Source organism: Caretta caretta, chromosome 1 (genome assembly GCF_965140235.1).
Source record: "Caretta caretta isolate rCarCar2 chromosome 1, rCarCar1.hap1, whole genome shotgun sequence".
NCBI classification, from domain to species: Eukaryota; Metazoa; Chordata; order Testudines; family Cheloniidae; genus Caretta; species Caretta caretta.
In genome coordinates this window covers 283,676,925-283,701,421 of record NC_134206.1, presented here as the reverse complement: position 1 = coordinate 283,701,421, position 24,497 = coordinate 283,676,925, and the positions used below count along the sequence as shown (strand labels likewise).

Below are 24,497 nucleotides of genomic sequence, written 5' to 3'. Positions count from 1 at the left end.
AATCAGTAATGTACATTCAGATCTAGCAGTTGCTCTACAGTGGCTTTTGTCAACTTGCATTTTCAAGGTTATCTTTGCAAGGAAAAGGTTAGACCTTTTTGTCTAGAACTTGTCAGAAAACGTTGAAAAAACAAGATTTTGATTATTTTTCATATATTTTTTCCATCAGCTTTATTGGTTAAAACACGAAATCTGAGATTCTTCTTTGCATGTGTATCAGTTTGGATCCCTCCGTAGGTGCACATTTGCTTCATGGGTGCAAGATCATTCTTTTGAATAGCACTGTCCATTAGGGCTGCACATGTACCGTGTGTTGCCTCATCCTGCTATGTGAGATCATAAAGGGCAGGTAGCCACAACCCGCCCTCTGATCACCTGTGACAGTGGAACAGAAACTAGCAAGTGTCCAACCTGCTACTTTTCTTAGAAGCATTAAAACCATTTCTTTCATTATGTTTGTGAAGAAAACATCTTCACAATCCTTTCATTCGCTGTACCACAAAAAAAGAAAAAAAAAATGGAAGAAAAGTTAATACAGACCCCTCTGTACAGTGGGGCAAGGCACTTCGCACCATCCATCATGCCTCACGGCAGACTGCAAACCTTCAGGATTTAAACCCTGCCCGTACTATGACAGACTGATCCCTATTAAGGACGTACACGGTGGATGATAGGATAGAGTCACATCCTGGACAGGTGCTCTATGGGCAAATGCTTTTGGTCCAGGACCCACAAATCCAGGGATGCCTGACTCAAGTAACATGTGCTAGAGCAGTCCATATTGGACCTGGATGTGATGGTCACTACTAGACAAGCCAGAATTGGCCAATTCTCCCACAAGCACAATTAGACCCCAAGGTCACGCACTGGAAAGAAGGTAAAAAGAAGCACGAGTGGAGCTGGCATCAATTAATTCGACACCAGCTACGTCAACATAGACAAAGCCCTCAGCCCTGGAAATCTCAGCACCAAAAGCCTTAGTATTGACAGCCTTGGCATTGACAGCTATCGCGCCTGCATCCCAGGCAGTTAAGCAAGCACCTGTGCCTGTATGTAAGGACAGCCTTCACTCATGGAGGCCAATTATAGCTCATATGTGAAGGGAAGTTCTGGAAGACAGACACAAAACATCACTGTTCAAAGAATAGTGTGTCTGATTCCTCAGTCAGACTGGAAGCAGCACAGGGAATGAGACCTTTGTGGCTGACCTCTGCACCAGAACCTGTGAGGGGGAGCCTAGCATGAGTGCGAGATACCCACTGGAGGAATTTGGATCATGTTTAGAGGTGTTTCCTGTACTGGAACCGGTCCTGATACTATATCTCTCTACAGCACTGACATTTAAAGAGGAGATAAATTCCTTCTTGTGGGCATCAAGTGGAGATCCCTCCCCTCTGCCTTAAGAATGCAACTCCCAAAGAGAGTACTGGGGTGTGAGGTGGCACTGATCTGGCCAGCACCCATATGGTATACCATCCTGGTCATACTGGAATTGTTGGGGACTGCTGTCTCTCATGTCAAGGAACAGATTTTCCCTCCCATATTTCCAGGAAAAGGAGATCCCATTCCCTGGTGGCCTCATTAGCCAGGCCACCCACATCAGAACTTGATGTGAGCCCCAAGGGTCAGCAATGACGGAGGGATCACAACAACTCCCATCTTCACACAAGATGTCATCTTCCTCATTGGACAAGGTGGTGACACCAGCCACAGCCTTCAAATAAATTGTCTTCAAAGCTTTTCAAGGCTTCCTGTCCTGCATTATGGAGGCCTGAGATATTGAGACTACATTTCTACATTGGTGAGAAGTCTCACAGACTCTTTGATTTGATGAAGGGATACTGGAACCAGTCAAAGGATTACACTACTCTTGCTCTCACTTCAGAAAAATGGAGGAGGAATATTAGATGTCACCAAAGAGCTTTGAACATTTTTATGCTAATCCATACTCAGGGTCCCCGATTGTTTCAACAGCACTGGAAAAAATCGAAGTCCACAAAAGTCACACCCAAGGACAAAGATCCGAGAAGCTGGATGGACCACTCCCCCCCCCACTTTTTTTTTTTTTTTTTAACAAGGCATATTCATCAGCTTTACTCTACCTCCAGGTGGCAAATTACCAAGCCCCGTTTACTAAATACAATTTTCTCACTTGGGAGAGGGTCCTTCCCTTCCTATCTAAAATCTTGTAAGAGAACGGGGTGAGTTAAAGGAAAAAATTAAGAAGGGCCAAATGTTTGAGAGACCATCACTACACGTGGCCATGGACACATGTGACAGAACCCCCGGTCAATGGGAATTGAGCATTTCAGACAGAAAGTGGACAACACACGCCACTCCCTCAAGAACTTCATGGGCAGCACTACAGTCCTTCAGAATTATATGCTACTCCTTATAGGAAGTCTTGCGAATACCAGCCCCGGCAGAGGACTCCATCATACTCAGAGAGTTGTCAGCCAAAGTATCCACAAGAAAGAAGGTAATGTTCTCTAGAAAGTGCCCATCTTCCACCTTCTCTACTAACCTGGCTTCCTCTCAGAGGCAGCAAATTTGACAGGAGAATCGAGTCATTCTGGATTCAATCAGGAGTCGACATGTGTCTTTGGGAACTGCCTTGCCCCTTTCCACTGGTCTTGGGTGGTAATTACAGCTGACAAATGGATGCCAGACATCATTGTTCACAGTTGTCCTGTCCATTTCCACACACTACCCTAAACCCACCCCTTTCCCCACCGCTCTTCAGGTTCATTCTCATGAGACACTATTACAAACAGAAATAGCCTCATTGCTTCAGCTAGGAACCATAGAAGAAATAAGAGCCATAGAAAAGATACCTGCAGAATACAAGGGATGAAGCTTCTAGAACACCTTTATTTTCTTATCTCAAAGAAGAAAGAGTGTCTTTGTCCTACCCTAGACCTGAGGAGACTGAACAAAAACATATACTGCCTCAGATTTAGGATAATAGTGCTTTTACCATCCCGTCTTTTCAGACTCAAGACTTCTCTGTGCCTCTCAGCTTACAGGATATGTACTTCCATATGCCATCTACCTGTCCCACAGGAAGTACCTAAGGTTCACTCATTACAAGTAGAAGCTGCTGTCATTCATATTCTCCATGGCACCGAAATCTTCACAAAGTGCCTCGCATAATAGCAGCCCATCTCAGAAAGAAGGGCATTCAAATCTATTCTTAACTCAAGAATTCATTGATCTAGGGGAGATCCTAGAAGGAGACGGCAGTTAGCCTGGCGTATAGGAGTTCACCAGGAGGCATAGCTGAGACAATTATGAAAAATCGTTTCTTATCCCATCAGACACACGACTTCATAGGAACCTTGGTCAATTCTAAGTCGGCGAGAGCATACGTTCCTGATGACAGATTTCTGTGGGTGCAGGTGCTGTTACTCAGAATAAAAATGAACCTGACCGTGACAGTATGGGTGTGTGTGTGGTTCCTCGGCCATATGTCAGTGTGCATGTACATAATGCCACTTGCCAGGCTTCACCTGTGGCCACCCTAGCTCTGTCTGTTCACTGTTGAGACACCAGCTGAACAAGAATATTTTGGTTCCTTCTCATGTCATCACAGAACTGAGGTGGTGGAAGAAAACCAAGAATGTTTTTAGTGAGAGGATTCCATTCTCTTCCACCTCCCCAGCAAGAACTTTAATATTGATGTATCAGTCGTGGTTGGGAAACCCATCTGTACCATCTACAAATTCAGGGGACCTGTTCTTCAGAAGACATAGGTCTCCACATTGTAGGAGAAAGAGAGCCTGGAGCACTGGGCTTGGTGAAAGATCTGAGGCCTGAACCATAGTCAGCAAAGTTAGGCCATGAACCAAAGTCAGGCCATGTATTAAAGCAGATCCTTATAAGTTTACTGTCTGATACATGACCTTGGCAAAGGTATTGTTAGTGTTGCTAAAATACAAGTATTCCTAAGAAGCAACAAATACTGGGTATGTGTATAAACACACTCCAAAAGATTAGCCCAGGTACCTCGCGACTTGACACCAGATAAGAGGGTTTGACAGAAATGATGAATAGGGATGTTTTGCCTGGGACATCTGTAAGCAAGGTACAACGGGAGGTAACAAGTGGATGTTATGAAACATGTAAGGGGGTACATAAGTTGTTTGTCTTAGTCTCTAAATGTTGGGGTACCTTGCCTTAACCCTTTGTGTGGCCCTGGGGACAGGAGAGACTCCTGCTGCTGACTGAACCGCTCCTTACCACAGGGCACTCACGTTTTAGTGTACCTGTAACCGTGGAGCCAGGGTGCTGGGACTGTGCCTTAAGGGCAATAAACCTCGCCAAGTGCCTTTGTCACTGAACCATGCCTGGAGTTATTTCTGAATAACATCAGGGTTTGCTGAATTAGCAAGCCGCATTCTATGCTGGTGTTAGTAACACTGGAGTTCCACAAATAGAAACACTGAGCAGCTGTAACAGCTCAAAGCACTATGTCAGCAAGCAAGGAGGTGTATGCTTGTCTCCTCTCTTTCTAGGGGCCATCAAGTTCTGGACATGGTACCACTGAAATGGGTTACCCCAACGGGTATGTCTACACTGCAAATAGACACCTGTGGCTGGTCCATGGCAGCCAACTTGAGCTTGCTGGGCTTGGGTGGTGGGGCTGTTTCATTGCAGTGTTGACTTCCGTGTTTCCGCAGCAGCCTAAGTTCTGGGACCCTCCCACCTTGCAGTTGTCCTAGAGTCTGGGCTCCAGCCTGAGCCTGGAAGTCTAAATTACAATGAAACAGTTCCGCAGCCTGAGCACTGGCCAACCACGAGTTTTTCATTGCAGTGTAGGCATACCCAATGGCTCTATACCTCCTGCAAATGAGCAGTGACCTGACAGACTTCTGGAACAAATAGTCTATTGCTAATCATGAGTGGTCCCTGTGGAGATCCATCATTAGAGGTTTCCATAATAGATCTTTGTGCCACGCGGGACAACACTAAATATCAGAATTTCTGCTCCAGAGGCTTTGAAATGCAAGGGAAGTGAGAAAGGGTTGCAGCTGCTTCTCCCTTGATGCCCTTGTCTGGGAGCAAAAACAGGCACACGCTCATGCATGGTTTCAGCAGATACTGCTATTTTATAGAATCCAGTCTCACACACAAGGCACGTACACGCCTACATGAGGATCCACACTGACCACACCATCTCAAAGAACAACAGTTACTGTAAAATAAATAACTGTTCTCTCTCTTTTACATTTATAGGTTCCCCTTATTGAGTTTGAGGAGGCCTGGTCACAAAAATCTGGCTTTCTATTATAGGAACGTTTTCAAAATAAAAATTTGTTTTAGAAATGTAGGTTTAAATTAAGTTGATGCTGTCCATAATAGAAGAAAATTGCCCCATCTTGTTCCCAGTTTTTCTGTTGACTAATGCTTCAACTTTAGATTTACCTGCCTTTTTAATCATAGCTAGTTATCCGTAAATCAGATTTTGATTTTTTTTCAGACGTTTGTCAATTCTGAACTGTTGATGTGGAACAGATGGTGATCTGGACATATCCATAACCCTGTCTAGTAAAGTTCTTTCCTCAGAGAGCTTCTTGGAATTGACTGAAAATGTAGTATAGCTAAAGTATTTCTTGAATCCTCTGGATGGAAAACCCATCTTATTTCCTGATTTGTTAGAGACTGAAATGTTACAAGTGAGCTCAAGCTTTTGGAAAAGTTTGCAGTCAGCTCCAGGCACTAAAAATGTTAGTAAATGACATCACACTACCCTTTAAGCTTTTTTGAGGGAGTTGACCCAGGTCAGAACCAGTTATCCAAGTAAGGCAATGGTTTTCTTTTGAACAGAAAGACTACCTCCAGGATTTTGGTTAATGATCAAGAGACAGTAGGGAGAAAAATCAGTGCTCTCTACTGAAATAGGAAAGCTTCTAGAGTGAATCTAGTCAGCTTGATACTTAGAAACATGGAGACACACATCTTGGAGATCTGATGACACTAGGCAGTATACTGGGTTGATGATATAGCATCAATTTGCCATTTCTAATTTAATTAATATGGGGTTGTCTGTTTCAACTCTTTTTTGAACAATAAAAATAAGAAGATAAATAACTCTTCCTGGTGGTAAGATCATATTCTTTTCCTTTGAGGATTGGATTGGAAAGGAGATAGAATGACTTTCATTACTGAGAGAAAGGACTGAATCTTAGGCAGTAACCCCATGTTATAATGATTCTCTCACAGTTATCCAGTATTTTTACCCATAATTTATTGAACGGACTGAGGTAGTCTCATAGATGAGGCAAGTATTTTGTCTATTAAAACAAATCAGTGGAAATCTTATTTGAGTACTTGTAATGTCTTCCATTTCCAAAGGAAGAATGAAAGTAATAATTATGCTATTAAATCATGAATTTCTAAAATAAGGAGAGCATTTACTGAAAGAGGAATTAACTGACTCTACCAGTGAATCTTAGAGTGGATCCTTGATGTGTTTTCTTGGTATGAGGTTTCAGTCATATCTTTTAAAGGCTTGACTATGAATGTCCCGTTAACGTGCCCTTAGACTATTGTTTTCTGATCATTAAGATCACACATGATGGATCACATCAAGCTAAATAGTTATTACTTACTGGCACAGAGATAAGTGTATTGATAGACCAGAATTGATTTCCCTGATGTAGGTTATAAATATTAAAATGTATTTAATAAATCAGTTATGCCTCCATATTAATAAAAGGAATACGCTAAAATGGCCAGTTGATTAGAAGGATAGTCAAAGGATTTCTTTGAAGCTCCTGCAGTCTTTTTATCTAAGCAGTCACTAGGTGTCACATGGCCCTCTAGTAGAAGGGATGATCAGCTGGAAATGGGGCAACCGCAGGATTTACTTAGGAGAACAACTCCTAGAGGGGATTACTTGTCCACAGGTAATCTTTATAATTTGGATATGTAAAATGACACCAAAAACTTAGTGTCTCAGGGTTTTCCAGAGATTAGTGATCCAAGAAACCAATAGATCTGTGAGTAGACAGGGTATTCACTGTGGTTGATCCCCAGAATTTTCTGTTTCCTCAGAGGGTTGAGCTAGCTTAACCTATATTTTAATACTCTGGTTGAGTAACAATGAGAATAAAGATAACTTTTGGTGTAAGTTTCTGATGGACTAGGCTGGCTCAACACTCATATATAGGACGTGGAAGGAAACTCCCCAGAGGAGCCACAAAAATGCACTTCAGGGTTTCCATAATGTACTACTTAATCCCTTAATGGAGACTCAGGATGAGACTTTCAAAGGCTCAAATGGAAGTTAGGTGCCCAACTCCCACTAGCATTCAGTGGTAGTTAGGTGACTGTCCTATGTGGCTTTGAAAGGCTCCTCTTCAGTTGCTAGTACACTGTGCCCTTTCTGGGTAACTTCAGTTTCTGGTACCTGTCTCATTTTTTTTTAGGCATGGCCGAGTGATGGAGGATTCAGCTATTTTTCAAGCCTCCATGAATGCTTTGTTTAGGAGGGGAGTTAACTCCAGTAGAAGAGAGGAGGAGTCAAATGCGAAACTGGAGCTGGAGGTACCTACAATTGGTTGTCTCTTGCCTCCGCTATAACATCTGACCCTAGTCATGAATTTTCACTTAGCTCTTTTTCTTGGAGTAGAAAACAGATGTCAATCTCTGTGGATGGAAATCCATTTAGTCCGTGCGCTCGCTCGCTCTCTCACTCTCTCTAACTCCCCTCCTGAGTGTGCAATGAGAGAGAAACTAGGACAATGTCATTGCTGCCTTGGGACCCTTCAAGATAAGTGAAGAACCTGGCACAAGCCAACCATAAGGACCTCATAATGGTAGGATAAACTGGATGCCAGCAATCCATATACTTCCTGTCCTTCTCCATTTTCTTCCTAGGACCACAAAGGCTGGGGCTGACCTAGTAACATTAAATTGTGAGAAACTTTTCTCATAGAAAACATTTTGTAGTACTAGTGACTTCTTGTGATAATGTCTTCCTTGAGGTAGAGAAGTAACCGAGGAGTAATCATATACAGTGGAGAGTTTCCATGATCCAGTGGGCAACAAATGCGTATGTTTTTGGTTTAGTTTCTGCTGCCTGTCAATAGTTTGGGGGGGCGGGAACACAGATAAGGAGACTGAGTGTTCAGGACATTTAAACACAGATTTGTTTTGCCAGAGGATCCCTAAAGGCAACAGTTGTTGTCGCATTTGAGACATAGAAATTATGTCATGAGCATGGATTTAGCATTGTGCTCATCACTCACGCAGTTATAAGGGAAGTGAAAAGAAAAAGACTGGAGGGAATGAACAGTCTATTTGGTGTCAAAGTAAGCATCAGAGTGAAATAATACCAGAATATTATTTAATGTCTTTTCAATATGACGATAATTTTATGTGGGTGATTTTCTATTTTAAAAGTAAAACTGTTCTGAATACTTTCTATTTTTAAATTAAATTTCTCCCATTTTTCAAACTCCTGGCAGGGAGAATCACCGCTTGATTTGGCAAAACAGAGAAAAAATGTTTGGATGATCAACCACTTACAGGAGGCAAGACAGGCAAAGGGATACGACAGTCCATCATTTCTCAGAAAGCTAAAGGCTGATAAGGTGAGAAGAAACCTCACATTTTTCATTATGTAAAACCATATTTTTGGCATATTCCTCCCTTTTCAAAAAAGGTGCTTCAATACTACAGTGGCTGGCATGGCACGAGAGCTCGTGTAGATAGATATTAACAAGAACTTTTTCCCATGTTTCAGTTCTGGGATTATCTCATATCGTCGTCTTATATCCATCTTCTATATCAATGCCATAGCAGCCTTGTAGTTTTTTCCAAGGGTCAACGGCAATGTTATTGCATTGACTGAGCAGCAGGGAGAGTGCCTTCGGAGCAATGCGGTATGCTTCCTGCGGAGAGCCAAGATACTTTGACAAATCTGATTCTCAATCACCCTCAGATAATAGAAGTTTCAGGCTATTTCCTAAACTTTGCTCTCCTGTATAACTGCTGGTGAGTGTTGTATGACAAAGTGAAGGAACATAGAGGCTGACTGCGACAGTATAATGGTGGCATATGAAGCTACCTAGTTTTCAAAGGTTTTTTATTTGATTGTAAGATAGAATCCTAATTGGAATATTTAACCTTAGCAGTGGTATTAGATTGATGGATAAGCAATTCACCTGTCAGCTTTAAAAATAAGCAGCTCAATTTAACAAAAACATACATTTTCTACAAAAATGAACTGCTTTTAAAAATTGTTTGTAGTGCACTGGCGTGGTGGGCTAATGACATTTTAATCTTTTGTTACCCAGGGAATGACAATTTAGAACCTAGGCTTATTTTCGAACTCTGTGCACAGGAAGAATATTGGACCTGAGCTGAGTGGTGTTTACTGACTTAAAATCTTACAGAGGAAGAATGGATGGAATACATTGTAGGATCTTTGAGGAGGACTGGGAAATGGAGGTGTCTAGGAGAGAGATCTGTCAGTCTCTGTAATAAATAGCTATCTATATAAAATATATACAGGGGATTTCCATCTAGAATTAATTTTCATCTGTTAGCGAAATGGCTGTGATGCCAGATATTCTCTAAATGCGGCACATGAGGCTTGAAATTATTGTTTCTTGGTTCGAAGATAGTGTATCTTGGTAATGAAAACCTTAGTTACAGTCTTTGAGAAAATCTTTTCTCCGGCATTTTTAAGTTAACGCTTGTAAATACTTAAATTGTTAGTCTTTTTATTCATATTGTGGTAGTGCCTAGAGGCCCCAATTAAGGATTGGTATGCCAGTCAGTAATTGAGTCCCCTCTGTGCTTGGCAGTATAGACACACACGACTAAAAGATGGCCCCTGTCCCAAAATGCTTACAGTCTAACTATATGAGATCAAAGTTACATGAATATTAGGTAAGCAATTTTACTTTTTGTAAGCTTCATAGCATTTACTATGTAATATATAGTAATTGCATAATTCTGCTGATTGCTTGATAACTTGAATGTAGCCTGTATTCTGACCTAACTGCGTATTTAAATTGTAATTGGCTATTAGTTACCGCCTACACTTCGCTTATATGTCAGATCATCAAGAGTTACCATGAAAGTAGTGTTCTTGTGTGATATTTGTGCACCAAAATGAACCACTTTCATCTTTTTATTTTGTTTTTACACTTTAGTTGTTACTTTTCTCGTCATATATACTAAACTCAGAGTTATATGGCCTCTTGTAGATAGTGTGGCTAACTCCCTTTTTGAGTTATTGAGCATGTCACCTGTGCTTCATGTCACTGTCTAGTACAATGCAGAGAGTTGTTTCCACCCATCTCTACTGGGGTATCTTTATGTAATTTCAGTGTACTGGCTCTGCGCTATTGGGATAACCGAAATAAAAGGTTTGCTTTAAACTGTGGCTATTGTCACAGAGACAAAAGTGAAAAAGGTGATTATGTAAACGTAGAACTTTCTCATCCCACAAACCTGCTTCCTATGTGTAAGATTAGCCTACTGACAGCAATAAGTTTCTACTATTCTTCTGTCCTGCTAGGATAGCAGAGCCCCTATGGTGCTGATAGTGAGCTGGATTTTGTTCCCACTTGGGCATGATCAGTAGAATTGTTAACTGAATTCCAATTGCAGAATATTTACCTCAAGATGTATAGAGCTATACATCTCAATAGCTCCTGTGCTACACGTAAAATATATTTTAGTTGGGTAAAGGTTACTGGAGATAATGTGCTAGTCAGAAAGAACATAACTTGACTTTATATCCCAGAGTGAGTTTGCAACTATGGCATGTATAAAATCTTTTTTAGTTCTAATCTTAGCACTTTTTTGATCTGAAGGTGATTGAGACACAAATGTGGAACATCACGGTACTATTTTTAGCCATTTTCCACTCCACTTTACTATAGTTGCTTTTACCTCTTATTTATCAATCTACTCTTAACTAGATTTCAATATGCAATGCTGCAAATGATTTTACAATCTTCCATGTTTTAAATAAATTTCTTTCTTAATTTGTCTCTAACTTCCAACCTAATTGCATTATGGCTTTTATGTTTGTTTTTCTTAGTGTGTAAAACATAGTTGCCAATTTGAACGACTCAGGTATCTACAGAGGTCAACCGTGTTACTTGATTCGCTCAAAAATTATGAATTCTGAATTTGGTCTTTAACTAGTCTAATTGAATATAAAGCATTTTACACATGAAAATTGTTCGACTAATCACTGATGCTAGAAGAGAAATCAAGACATCTTTTAGTAGGAAATCTCTAGTTTCCATTTAGGAAAGAAATGGCTTGCATAGTATGAGCAGGCTTAAAAGAAGAAAAATACATTTAGAAAAAGCAGCTTTTTTCCCCCTTCCCATACTAAGGCTCTTAGACTTAAATGAGTTATGACTGTTTTAGTTAGATTGTTAAAGAACTGTAAAGAAGAAACTAAAAGAACTGTAAATTGCTTACTGAAATATTTGTTTCTGTGCAGGAATTTCGTCAGAAGGTGATGCTAGGAACTCCATTCCTAGTTATTTGGCTGGTTGGGTTTATAGCAGACCTAGATGTTGATTCGTGGCTCATTAAAGGGCTAATGTATGGTGGTGTATGGGCTATGGTACAGTTTCTTTCAAAGTAAGTATTTTATCAGGCAACTTTTTCAATCTAGTACACCCAGACAAATGTTTAAAATATGTCTTGTTCATTTACTTAATAAAAGTTGTATTAGATTTCTTTGACAGATCTATATGCATCTTTTGGATATATAGCATTCTTTGCAAGAACTTCTGTTTTATCACTGTTACATTTCAGAAAAAGGTCTGTGAGATTTGGCTCTCTAATGCTGTGTCATCTCAGAATGTAGCCTTTGAATTAATTTTAGATGAAAGGCACTGAGCTAATAAGGCTAGGAGCAGAGAAACATTCAGTCTCCAGAGGGAGGGTACTGAATGTCTGTTAAACCATTGGTGTAAACTGTGAAGGGAACAGTCAAGAGGAAAGTTATTAGAGAGGGATAGGGGAAGCAACGTAGAATTGTAAATAGGTTAATAATTAATTACTGTTCAGAATTAAAATTCTGAAACATTTTGAAAGTCATTCAGAAACTCATACAAAGTGGAATATAACATCAGGAATTATTGCTGTGGCCAGAAGAGATGACTGTCAAACAGAAAGTTAGTTAAATCTGTTGTTTTAAATCTGTCATCCAGTCATTAAAATAATTATGTTCTATGTTTTGAATAATGACTGTAAATATCAATATCCTCCGTAGCTCTCCAGAGGACTTGCAAAGTATGTGGACTGTTTGACCCTTAATCTACTTCTCAGTACTACACATTATATTCTTTGAGTAGCCTCTGAATATTCCCACATGTGAGCTTGGTGCTCCCTGGCACTGAGTGACCCAGTGTCCTCTGTGTCCACTTTCTTCTTCCTCTTTTGCCCCATGTGGAGGATTTCAAAGGTATAAAACTGTCCCTCAGTTCCTCCTTAACTGCCAAAAGAGGTAGTGAGTTTGGGTCACATGCAGTGTCCTCGCTTCTTTTGTCAGTGGTTTTCTTCTGCCCTTTCAGGGCTGTTTTAGTTAAATTATCACTATGGGTTTCTTTATTTAAAAGAAGAAATGGTATCTGTTTGCACAGGTGTCATCTAGAACTATGCGGACCACAAGGGCTGCCTCACACATCCCTACTGCTAAAAGAGATTCCTCAGGCCTGGTCAGCTAAGTCTGGCAATGTGCTAACTTAAGTGGCTCTGTGTCTGGCTTACATATTATCCAACTCCTCAGTCTTAATTGGTTGGCAGTCATTTCCAAGGTTCTTAAACCATGAACAAGGCACCAAGATCCCCAGATTCCTCCAGGTTGATCTAATTCAGTGCTGTGGTCTCAGTCCCTTAGATATGGCTCTGGCTGGATTGGCATAATTCGGTATGAAGGTTCTGGCACCGTCACAGTACCAGAGTCCACGTGGAAATCTGGACTTGTCTGCCTAATTTGGTGCCGAAGTCTTGGCACTGGCACCAAAATTTTGGCACCATAGACTAGAGAACAAGGAGTGGTTCAGAGCATACTGTATGTGGCACTCAGATCTCTGGATCCATCTCGGTCGACTGAGTCCAGTGTCTAGAGTCCAGCATGCTGGACTCTGGTGAACTTCTCAGTGAAGTGATCCAGTACCAGTACAAGTGACATCAGTCCTCAGGAGGGCTGGCCCAAGATATTTTTCCTCTCAGGATAGTAAATGTTATCGGTGCCCCCTGAGAAGCTTAGGAGGAGGAAAAAAAAAACCAGGCATAGTGATGAGGTGCCTCCAAAAGTTGGCATCCAGGGCAACCATCCTGCTTGCCCTCCCCGAAAATCTACCTGGTCTTTGGATCCATTTAGGTTGACTGAGTCTGGTGTTGAGGTTTCAGCACGATTGACTCTGGTAAGCCACTTGCCTGAAATGGTTTGATTATATGGTATAAGTGGCAACAAGTCCCTGATTTCACAAGTTTCTAGACTTTGATCCACAGACACGTTTTGTAACAATGTAACTAGGTGATACCGCTATCCAGGCTATGTCTGTGCCTCCATAAGACTGATAGCAAAGGTACTGCTTCTTATTCTACTTACACCTGACCCATTAATGTCTTGGTTCATAGAAAATGCAAAAGGTGAAAGTAGCACAAGCTTATTAGGGGATTCTCTTCTCACCTCCTTTACCTTTAGTGTGTTGTTTCCACATAGTGGACTGGCATGTTCTCCTTGTTTTTCAGTCTTTTCAAGGTTTGTGGACTCTCTAGGAGTTGTCTACACATCATGGTTCTGGAGTTGAAAGCTGGTTGCCTAGCCTGCAAGACTCTCTCCCTTTGCTCAAGACCAAAACTTTTTGCCAGAGAAAAGCTATGTCCAGGCAGATTATTTAAACAGAATTTTTGTACAGCAGCACAAATGTCTTAGGTATAAATCTGGCAGTATTTGTTATACAAGGGGAGTAAGTCCCAACTAGATCTCATTATTACCAAGGACAACACCCATTATTTCCAGTTCTGCTTCAGGGTCAGCAAAGACCCAGTGACATTGGTAGACTCCCCTATCTTGGACTGGAGGTGCCAATCCCACAAGTGTGAATACACAGAGGCGACACTCTCAAAGAACAGCAGTTACTGGTAAGTAACCTCTCTTTTTAAAAACAAACTTAAATAACAGTAAGGATATGATCCGTTGTTGTTTGCAGTGTTACTGTAGCCATGTTGGTCCCAAGATATTAGAGAGACAAGAGTGTGAGTTAGGTAATATCTTTTATTGGACCAACTTCTGTTGGTGAGACAAGCTTGTCTCTTAATAAAAGATATTGCCTCACCCACCTTGTCTTTCTAGTGAGAATATGAGACAAACTGAGAAGAAAAGCAAGATAATGCATGGATAACAGTTGACTAGAAGAGAAACGTAATTGTGTAAATCCAAGATGTAGTACAAGTTTCTTTCTCCCATTCTGGGTAAAGGAGAGGTAATGAAGAATAGTCTCTTAGCCATTGGAGGGTGGGTATTAACTGCTGACAGAAATGTTTTGGTGATAAAGTGGTGGTCAGACAGCAAGATAGTGGAACAGAAGCTGGGATTGTTCTTACTGGATGTCTTGGTAAACAGGTGAGTGAGCTTGCGGGAGTAGGCTGGTGGATATGTGAAAGAGTTAGGTTGAAAGGGTATGAGAATTGGTGATTGGGTTAAAGTTAAAACCAGGTGTATACCAAACTCTTATTATAATTATTACATTTTTCTTTGCCTTTTTATATAATTATCAGTGGTTCTTCTATACTGTAAGAAGAAAAGTTAATGTGTTCTGTAATATTAATGTTGCCATACTATATGTTTCACAGGCACTTAAAATGGTGGGAAATTGCAACTAGAATTAATTAATCCAAATAATTATAAGGGTTTTTTTTCTTTAGACTTATATTATTTTGTTAGTTTTCAGGTTAAATACAGATTTTATACACCAATTTTGTCTCAATACCACAGAGCAAACAACAGGTTACCAAATTAAAACAGAAAACTCTCAGTGTAAATTTTGGGTACGGAATACCTTTAAATTTGAAGTCCTTACGTTCTATTGATTCATTATAATTGTAATATTATTAAATTAACCTCTTTGTATTTAGCTTCCTTGTTTATTTTTTAAGGAAAGAATATTTTATTGGATGGCTACAATATAATATTACTGCTACAATATTTATCTGATTCCTGTGGTGGTGATTTCTCTGTGTCTAGATAAACTTACATAGCATTCTAAATTCTTAACCTAAAAACAAACTCCCAGATCAATCTGTAAGTATGTATTCAGGAAAGTTTAGCAAATGCATGTGTAGCTTGTTTTCCTAAGAAAGATGTTTGGAAGCCCTTTCAGTCTGCCCTGTAGATAGTTTGTAGGACACGTACTGTGCTAGATATATTTAGCATTCATATAATAATTACTTATGGAAAAAGTAGTTTTTACTTTTCACAGTTACCACTTCAGTAAGTTTCTGATTGTCTCCAAAGTTGCCTTTGAGAGTTATAGTGTTCCTCAGTCTAGTGTCTGTTTTATTTCTGTGTCAGAACTCTGATTGAAGCATGCTAATTTCAAGAGGAAAGCCTCAGAGCAGTTTACAAACTTATTATAAAGCACCCCAGAAGTAAATTTTTGAAAAAAAACTAAAAGCTAATTTTCCTTTTTCCTTTTAATCATAAAGCAAGATTCTTCTAAAGATGGGTGTCTCCACCAGGGAATCCCCTTGGTGTAAATGTGTGATGTAGATGAGGGCTAAGTTCCCTCTAAGCTGCGTGGCCGCTCAGCAATCTATCAAGTGCCACGCACTTCAGGTGCCCCTCCTGCCACTAGCGCACTGCTCCTGCCTCTGCTTTGCAGCCCCTGGCCAGCTGCTCAAAGGAACCTCCCGCTTGCTTCGCAGAGTGGGGAAGTAGGAGGGGGGCACTGATGTCAGGGTGTCCCCCCCGTCCTGTACCCCATCTCCACAGAGCTGGGGGACAGGACACAACAGGGCTCAGGAGTGGGACGGAGAGAGCTTGCTGGTAGCTGCTGCTGTGTCTGAACAAGCAGGCTTCAGCCTGGTGAGTGTCAATCTACTTAAAGGGGCAGCATATTTAAAGGGGCAAGCCTCTCTCTCTCTCACACACACACTCACACAGAGTCTGTGTGTGTGTGTGTGTGTGTCTCTCTCTCTCTCTCTCATCTCCCAACACATACTTGTGGTGGTGGTGTTACTTGTTGATACTGTTTTCAAAGCGTGCTTTTTTAGTTTTTTGACTGATCTGTGCATTTCATAATTTTTATTTCTCTCTTATGCTTAAATTTAATTGTTTGAATAGTGAGTTATAAAATGCCTAACCTGTCCTGGCTGGAGTAATTATCCCCATAGTAACTTCTTAAAAATATATATTATATCTAGGTTTTTTGTTTCTACTGGTGGCACACATCTGCACATTACCTCAATATAGTGCACATAACCAAATTCATTCTGCATGTGGATGGAAAAAAAATTAGAGGGAACATTGGATGAGGGTGACTATTTTATGTAGGTATGATGGAAGGCAGGATGTGGGAAGGTTGTTTAAGTTGTTCAGTGTTGTGGAGAGGAACCTTGAGGTGTGTCCTTGAATGGCCCGCTTCCCAGTGATTGACCTATTCTGTGACAGGTAGGCTCAATTTTTTTCATTAAAACGTAAGAATGGCCATACTGGGTCAGACCAAAGGTCCATCTAGCCCAGTATCCCGTCATCTGACAGTGGCCAATGCCAGGTGCCCCAGAGGGAATGAACAGAACAGGTAATTATCAAATGATCTATCCCGTCGCCCATTCCCAGCTTCTGGCAAACAGAGGCTAGGGATACCATTCCTGCCCATCCTGGCAAATAGCCATCGATGGACCTATCCTCCATGAATTTATCTAGTTCTTTTTTGAACCCTGTTATAGTCTTGGCCTTCACAATGTTCTCTGGCAAAGAGTTCCAAAGGATGACTGTGCATTGTGTGAAGAAATACTTCCTTTTATTTGTTTTAAGCCTACTGCATATTTATTTCATTTGGTGACCCCTAGTTCTTGTGGTATGAGAAGGAGTAAATAACACTTCCTTATTTACTTTCTCCACACCAGTCATGATTTTATAGACCTCTGTCATATCCCCCCTTAGTCATCTCTTTTTCCAAGCTGAAAAGTCCCAGTCTTATTAATCTCTCCTCATATGGAAGCTGTTTAATGCCCCTAATTATTTTTGTGCCCTTTTCTGAACCTTTTCCAATTCCGATGTATCTTTTTTGAGATGGGGCAACCACATCTGCATGCAGTATTCAAGATGTGGGCCTTCCATGCATTTATATAGAGGCAATATGATATTTTCTGTCTTACTATCTATCCCTTTCTTAATGATTCCCAATATTCTGTTAGCTTTTTTGACTGCCGCTGCACATTGAGAGGATGTTTTCAGATAACTATTCACAATGACTCCGAGATCTCTTTCTTGAGTGGTAACAGCTAATTTAGACTCCATCATTTTATATGTATCGTTGAGATTATGTTTTTAATGGTAAATGTTTTCATAGGTATTCTTAGCTGGAACTCAGGACAGCTCTTGAGAATTAGCTGGCTTATATGCAGTGTTTAAATTTCTTTTTGGCTTAATTGAAGAACTAGCTTCCTGTCGTAGAAATAAGTGAATTAAATGAAACGGAAAACTGACTCTACTGTTTTCCTTCTGATAATGTTTCTGTGAAGAATCTCTGTCTGAAGCTGTAATGAGAAAAGCAAGAGATAGGAGAAAACAGGCATTTTTGTTGTAACTACAGACTGAGGAAAACAAGGCATATATATTTCCTTTTTTAGATCTTTTTTAAAAAATATATTTTGTGTTGTATGGTGTTCTTGAACACTCTGACATTGGAATCTCTTGTGTAAATGTAATTCACAACTTCTGTCCATTCTCTTGGCTAGGAATTCACTTCAAACTCTATTAAAATAACCGCAATGTGAATATTGCTGAGTGAGCACTTTAGCAGTGATTTCTAACTGCTGTCAGCATGTGGTTTTAGAGTAAACATTTGTTAAGACTTCTCCATTTCATCAACAGTTCTAAAATGGTGTAATGTCAGTGGCATATGAAGTATTTTATTATAATCTAAGCATGTTATCCTACTAAAAATATTTTGAGTCACTGATTAAGGCAACATGACACTTGTGTGAGCAACTTCAAAATAATCAATTCAAAGATTTTTGTTGATTACACAGAAGACTGAATGCCTTTTCTTTGTTTTGTTGTTGATGTTTCTGTGGTAAAAAGTGAAGAGCCTGATCACTGATTACACATGTAATTTATAAGATTCAGGTGGCTAACTGATAAGTCTCCAAATATAATTGTAAATGGGGAATCATCATTGAGCGGGTATGTTTTCTAGTGGGGTCCCGTGGGAATCAGTTTTTGGCCTTATGTTGTTTAACATTTTTATCAGTGACTTGAACGAAAACATAAAATCATCACTGTTAAAGTTTGCAGGTGACACACAAATTGGAGGAGTGGTAAATAATGAGAACAGGTCATTGGTAAGATGGGCACAAGCAAACAATACATATTTTAATATGTCTAAATATGAATATATAAATAAAATGTATAAAGATAAATATATGTCTCTAGAAACACAGAATACAGGCCATACTTGCATGATGGAGGACTCTATCCTTGGAAGCAGTGACTCTGAAAAAAAATTAGGGGGTTGTGGTGGTTAATCAGCTGAACATGAGCTGACAGTGCGATTCTCTGGCCAAAAGGGCGGATGCATAAACAGGAATCTCAAGTAGAAGCAGAGGTTATTTTACCTCTGTATTTGTCATTGGTGGAACCCTTGCTGGAATATTGTGTCCCGTTCTGGTGCCCACAATTCAAGGAGGATGTTGATATATTGGAGAGGGTTGAGAGAGTAGCCATGAGAATGATTAAAGGATTAGAAAACATGCCTTATAGTAGTAGACTCCAAGAGCTCTATCTATTTAGCTTAACAGCGAGAAGATTAAGAGGTGACTTGGCCATAGTCCATCAGTACCTACATGGGGAAAAATATTTGATAATGAGCTCTTGCATCTAACAGATAAAGATATAGCACAATCCAGTGGCTGGAACTTCAGACTGGAAATAAGGCATACATTTTAAACAGTGAGGAAAAGTTCTATGACCTCTGTTATGTACAAGGTCAGACTAAATGATCACAGTGGTCTCTTCAGGTCTTGGAATCTATTAATAGGAAATGATATGATGTCTATGAACATAGAAGAGAATGGGGTAATTGAGTCCAACTCAATGCAGATTGAGTCCAACCATTAATATCTTATTTTAGACTAGGTTTAAAATTGTTTTTTTAAGAGTTTATGTATTGACCTAGGGATAGCATAAAACATTAACATTATGTTTGATTAAAGATTCATATCAGCCCCGCTTCCCTTGTGTCTTATATTACACCATAGTTACCCCTTTGACCATCTGAGGAGTGACATTAACTGACTCTCATCCATCCTTCTGCATCAGGGCATCTTGAAAAATGGGACTTCTACAGGCTCTGAGGACCTCCAGAAGCAAAATCTTTTACTAACAGTACTGGGAGATCTAATTGTTATTTAATGTATTACATTAAAAGGAGGTTTTTCATGTGTACTGATACTGAATTTAAATTATGTATAAAAGAACATACTATGTGATGACATCACTTCTGTTGTTTTACAGATCATTCTTTGATCACTCAATGCATAGTGCACTGCCTCTTGGAATATACCTGGCAACTAAATTCTGGATGTATGTGACATGGTTTTTCTGGTTTTGGAATGATATCCTTTTTCATTTTAGTGATTTGTATATGTTTAACGTCAGTGCTGAGTTCTAAATATGACCTCAAAAGTAAAGAATGAATAGTAATTTTAAAAATAACTACAACCGTTTAAAATTCTTAATGCTTAATTGGTTTTATTAAAATAGAACTTTACTATGCCATAGTAATCAAAACTCTTAATGGTTATTTTTGTACTGCTTTAAAATTACATTATTGCTTTATGCCAGTAACAATGTTTTCCTCAAACCTTTTCCTTAAAAATGTCTATCCAAACTTTCTCTGTGTTTTTTTCATTTCTTTAGCAGAGAAATGCAAGTGGCTGTATAGACATGTCAAGGCCATATGTTGCCAAAAAGGTTATAATTACATGAACTCACCGTGACCTATAGTCTTTAAACTTCAGTAGCATATATGCTTTTCCTAGGATAAATAGATAACTTCATTTTCCCTGTTCACTCATATTTATCACTTCTGGCATTTTTACTGGCAGTGCAGCCATAACTAGCTATTCCTAAGTAGTTTGCAAGTTCCATTTTATATGGACTTAAAAAATGTGTTAAATAAAATATTTCAAACAGCTTATGAAACTAAATAGAATATATTCTACGAAAATAATTAGAATTGCTGGGTTTTGACAACATCACATCTTTATAAATATTAGCCACTGGACAGAACATATAACTAGATCTGCCTAGACATAAACTTGCCATGTTCAGAAAGAAAGTAGAAATTGAGTCAGATTTCATCAAAAATTCAGTTTACCATATTAATCAAGTTAAATTTCTGTTCTACTTTCTCTGGGATCACACATTTTAATGATATTTTATCATTTGAACAAAGAATCAACAAACACATTGTATTAACTCCTGTTTAATTTTTACTTAATGTTCCTAGTTTTAAGTATTTTTAAGTGAATGTAATGCTTATGAAAGATATTGGCTCGACAATCCAATATCACTGCAGTCACTGATATACCTTTGATTACTACTGCTTTTTCATGATTAAAGAGTGATCTGTTACTCCTAGATACTATTTAAGCCCAACTTTGAAGTTAAAAAGTAGTGTTGCAAATTTTGTTTTTATTTTTGGGTCTTTCATGTCTCTTAGGATGTAAACATACAAGTTTGAGTGCCACTGTGCCTAAAATCTTTGAGAATCTTGTTTAAAAAGTGTTGTCTAACATAATCAGTCAAAGATATATAACATTAAGTTCTTCTTTGATTGATGGTCCCTATTGGATTGCACTGAGGGTTTACACATCTAAACCACACATCCGGAGCTGGAGATTTTTTAAGTACTAGTGTCCGTTGGTCTGTGCATGTGCCCTTGGCTCCCTCATGGTTTCGTCCGAGGTGATAAAGGGCAAGGCAGACAGACTGCGTCTCCAGTTCCTTCTCCCTGCCTCATCGTCTGGGTTGGAACTATTAGTGTCCTCTTACATGTGACATACTTTAAAAACATACAGTTCATAATTTTACTGTTTTTATAGTAATCTTTAGTAGTTTGATAGTTTTAGGAGCAGGATTGGGGCTCCTTTTTGGGGGTAGTTTTAGCAAGGAAGATCAATACTTCCTCTACTGCTTGAGAGAAGCCCACATTTCATCCAGGTGCAGTATCTGCCAGCCCTTTCCAAGTCATACCTGAGAATGCCAGACTCTCCGATATGGAAGCACCTCGTGGAAGTCACTATGAGACCTCATTCGGACCCTGGCCAAGCAACCTCCCTCTCCCCCCGATATATTGGTTTGAGGTTGCCAGGAGTGCACCTCTAATTACAAAGTCTGAGGCAGGCACCAACAGTGCCACCATTGTGGTCCCTGCGCCAGGGCCTAGTCAGGAGGTAAGGTTATAAGTCTTCCTCTGAGCCTAAGAAGGGAGAGACTCCTTCCATGAGTTCCAGTCATAGGGATGGAGTGCCCTAAAGCACACAAACACAGAAAGAAGCCACATAAATTTATGGATCCACTGGTATCAAGTGGAACCAGCACACACATCGGCATCCCTCAGGGTCAGAGAATCATCCACTCTGGGTAAGACTGTTGCTCCAGTTCCAGGGACTTGACTCCAGGGAGGTTGGAGAAGTGCCAGAGCTCCAATCAGGTTTGCCCTGGAGAGCCAAGGTCTCCACACCTTCTGGGGCCCTCTACTTCCAGGGAGATATTATCTCTGGCACCAGACATGCCATGTTTGAGGCATTGCGCGACCCCCCACTCTGACGGTGTGCACAATTCTGCCGATTCCACCAGTGAACCAGCCTCTGAGGGTATGTCTACACTACGGAATAAGGTCGAATTTATAGAAGTCGGTTTTTTAGAAATCGATTTTATGTATTCGAGTGTGTGTGTCCCCACAGAAAATGCTCTAAGTGCATTAACTCAGCGGAGTGCTTCCACAGTACCAAGGCTAGAGTCGACTTCCGGAGCGTTGCACTGTGGATAGCTATCCCACAATTTCCGCAGTCTCCGCTGCCCATTGGAATTCTGGGTTGAGATCCCAATGCCTGATGGGGCTAAAACATTGTCGTGGGTGGTTCTGGGTACATATCGTCAGGCCCCCCTTTCCTCCCTCCCTCCGTGAAAGCAAGGGCAGACAATCGTTTCGCGCCTTTTTTCCTGAGTTACCTGTGCAGACGCCATACCACGGCAAGCATGGAGCCCGCTCAGGTAACCGTCACCGTATGTCTCCTGGGTGCTGGCAGACGCGGTACGGCATTGCTACACAGTAGCAGCAACCCATTGCCTTCTGGCAGCAGACGGTGCAATACGACTGGTAGCCGTCCTCGTCGTGTCCGAGGTGCTCCTGGCCACGTCGGCTGGGAGCGCCTGGGCAGACATGGGCGCAGGGACTAAATTTGGAGTGACTTGACCAGGTCATTCTCTTTAGTCCTGCAGTCAGTCCTCTTGAACTGTCTTATGGTGAGCAGGCAGGCGATACGGATTGCTAGCAGTCATACTGTACCATCTTCTGCCGGGCAGGCAAGAGATGAGGATGGCTAGCAGTCGTATTGTACCATCTTCTGCCGGGCAGGCAAGAGATGAGGATGGCTAGCAGTCCTTCTGCAATGTCTGCTGCCAGCCAAAGATGTAAAAGATAGATGGAGTGGATCAAAACAAGAAATAGACCAGATTTGTTTTGTATTCATTTGCCTCCTCCCCCGTCTAGGGGTCTCATTCCTCTGGGTCACACTGCAGTCACTCACAGAGAAGGTGCAGCGAGGTAAATCTAGCCATGTATCAATCAGAGGCCAGGCTAACCTCCTTGTTCCAATAAGAACAATAACTTAGGTGCACCATTTCTTATTGGAACCCTTCATGAAGTCCTGCCTGAAATACTCCTTGATGTAAAGCCACCCCCTTTGTTGATTTTAGTTCCCTGAAGCCAACCCTGTAAGCTGTGTCGTCAGTCGCCCCTCCCTCCGTCAGAGCAATGGCAGACAATCGTTCCGCGCCTTTTTTCTATGCGGACGCCATACCAAGGCAATCATGGAGGCCGCTCAGCTCACTTTGGCAATTAGGAGCACATTAAACACCACACGAATTATCCAGCAGTATATGCAGCACCAGAACTTGGCAAAGCGATACCGAGCGAGGAGGCGACGTCAGCGCGGTCACGTGAGTGATCAGGACATGGACACAGATTTCTCTGAAAGCACGGGCCCTGCCAATGCATGCATCATGGTGCTAATGGGGCAGGTTCATGCTGTGGAACGCCAATTCTGGGCTTGGGAAACAAGCACAGACTGGTGGGACCGCATAGGGTTGCAGGTCTGGGACGATTCCCAGTGGCTGCGAAACTTTTGCATGTGTAAGGGCACTTTCATGGAACTTTGCTTTCCCCCGCCCAGAAGCGCAGGAATATCAAGATGAGAGCTGCCCTGACAGTTGAGAAGAGAGTGGCGATAGCCCTGTGGAAGCTTGCAACGCCAGACAGCTACCGGTCAGTTGGGAATCCATTTGGAGTGGGCAAATCTACTGTGGGGGCTGCTGTGAAGCAAGTAGCCAACACAATCAAAGATCTGCTGATATCAAGGGTAGTGACCCTGGGAAATGTGCAGGTCATAGTGGATGGCTTTGCTGCAATGGGATTCCCTAACTGTGGTGGGGCCATAGACGGAACCCATATCCCTATCTTGGCACCGGAGCACCAAGCCGCCGAGTACATAAACCGCAAGGGGTACTTTTCAATAGTGCTGCAAGCTCTGGTGGATCACAAGGGACGTTTCACCAACATCAACGTGGGATGGCCGGGAAAGGTACATGACGCTCGCATCTTCAGGAACTCTGGTCTGTTTCAAAAGCTGCAGGAAGGGACTTTATTCCCAGACCCAAAAAATAACTGTTGGGGATGTTGAAATGCCTATATGTATCCTTGGGGACCCAGCCTACCCCTTAATGCCATGGCTCATGAAGCCGTACACAGGCAGCCTGGACAGTAGTCAGGAGCTGTTCAACTACAGGCTGAGCAAGTGCAGAATGGTGGTAGAATGTGCATTTGGACGTTTAAAGGCGCGCTGGCGCCGTTTACTGACTCGCTTAGACCTCAGCGAAACCAGTATTCCCACTGTTATTACTGCTTGCTGTGTGCTCCACAATCTCTGTGAGAGTAAGGGGGAGACGTTTATGGTGGGGTGGGAGGTTGAGGCAAATCGCCTGGCTGCTGGTT

General features: G+C 41.1%; 1 protein-coding gene across 3 annotated transcripts in view; it reads left to right on the top strand.

Moving 5' to 3' along the window:
* ZDHHC17 (zDHHC palmitoyltransferase 17) overlaps positions 1-24,497 on the top strand; it is a 138,696-nt gene that overhangs the window by 74,098 nt on the left and 40,101 nt on the right. The window contains exons 8-10 of one of the 3 annotated variants that reach the window (XM_048835718.2): positions 8,472-8,597; positions 11,477-11,619; positions 14,026-14,136. In XM_048835718.2, coding sequence (XP_048691675.1) covers positions 8,472-8,597; positions 11,477-11,619; positions 14,026-14,136 — 380 coding nt within the window. Of the gene's footprint in view, positions 1-8,471; positions 8,598-11,476; positions 11,620-14,025; positions 14,137-19,732; positions 19,836-24,497 lie in introns of all 3 variants that reach the window. The other 2 variants (XM_048835717.2, XM_048835719.2) reach the window with 2 other exon arrangements.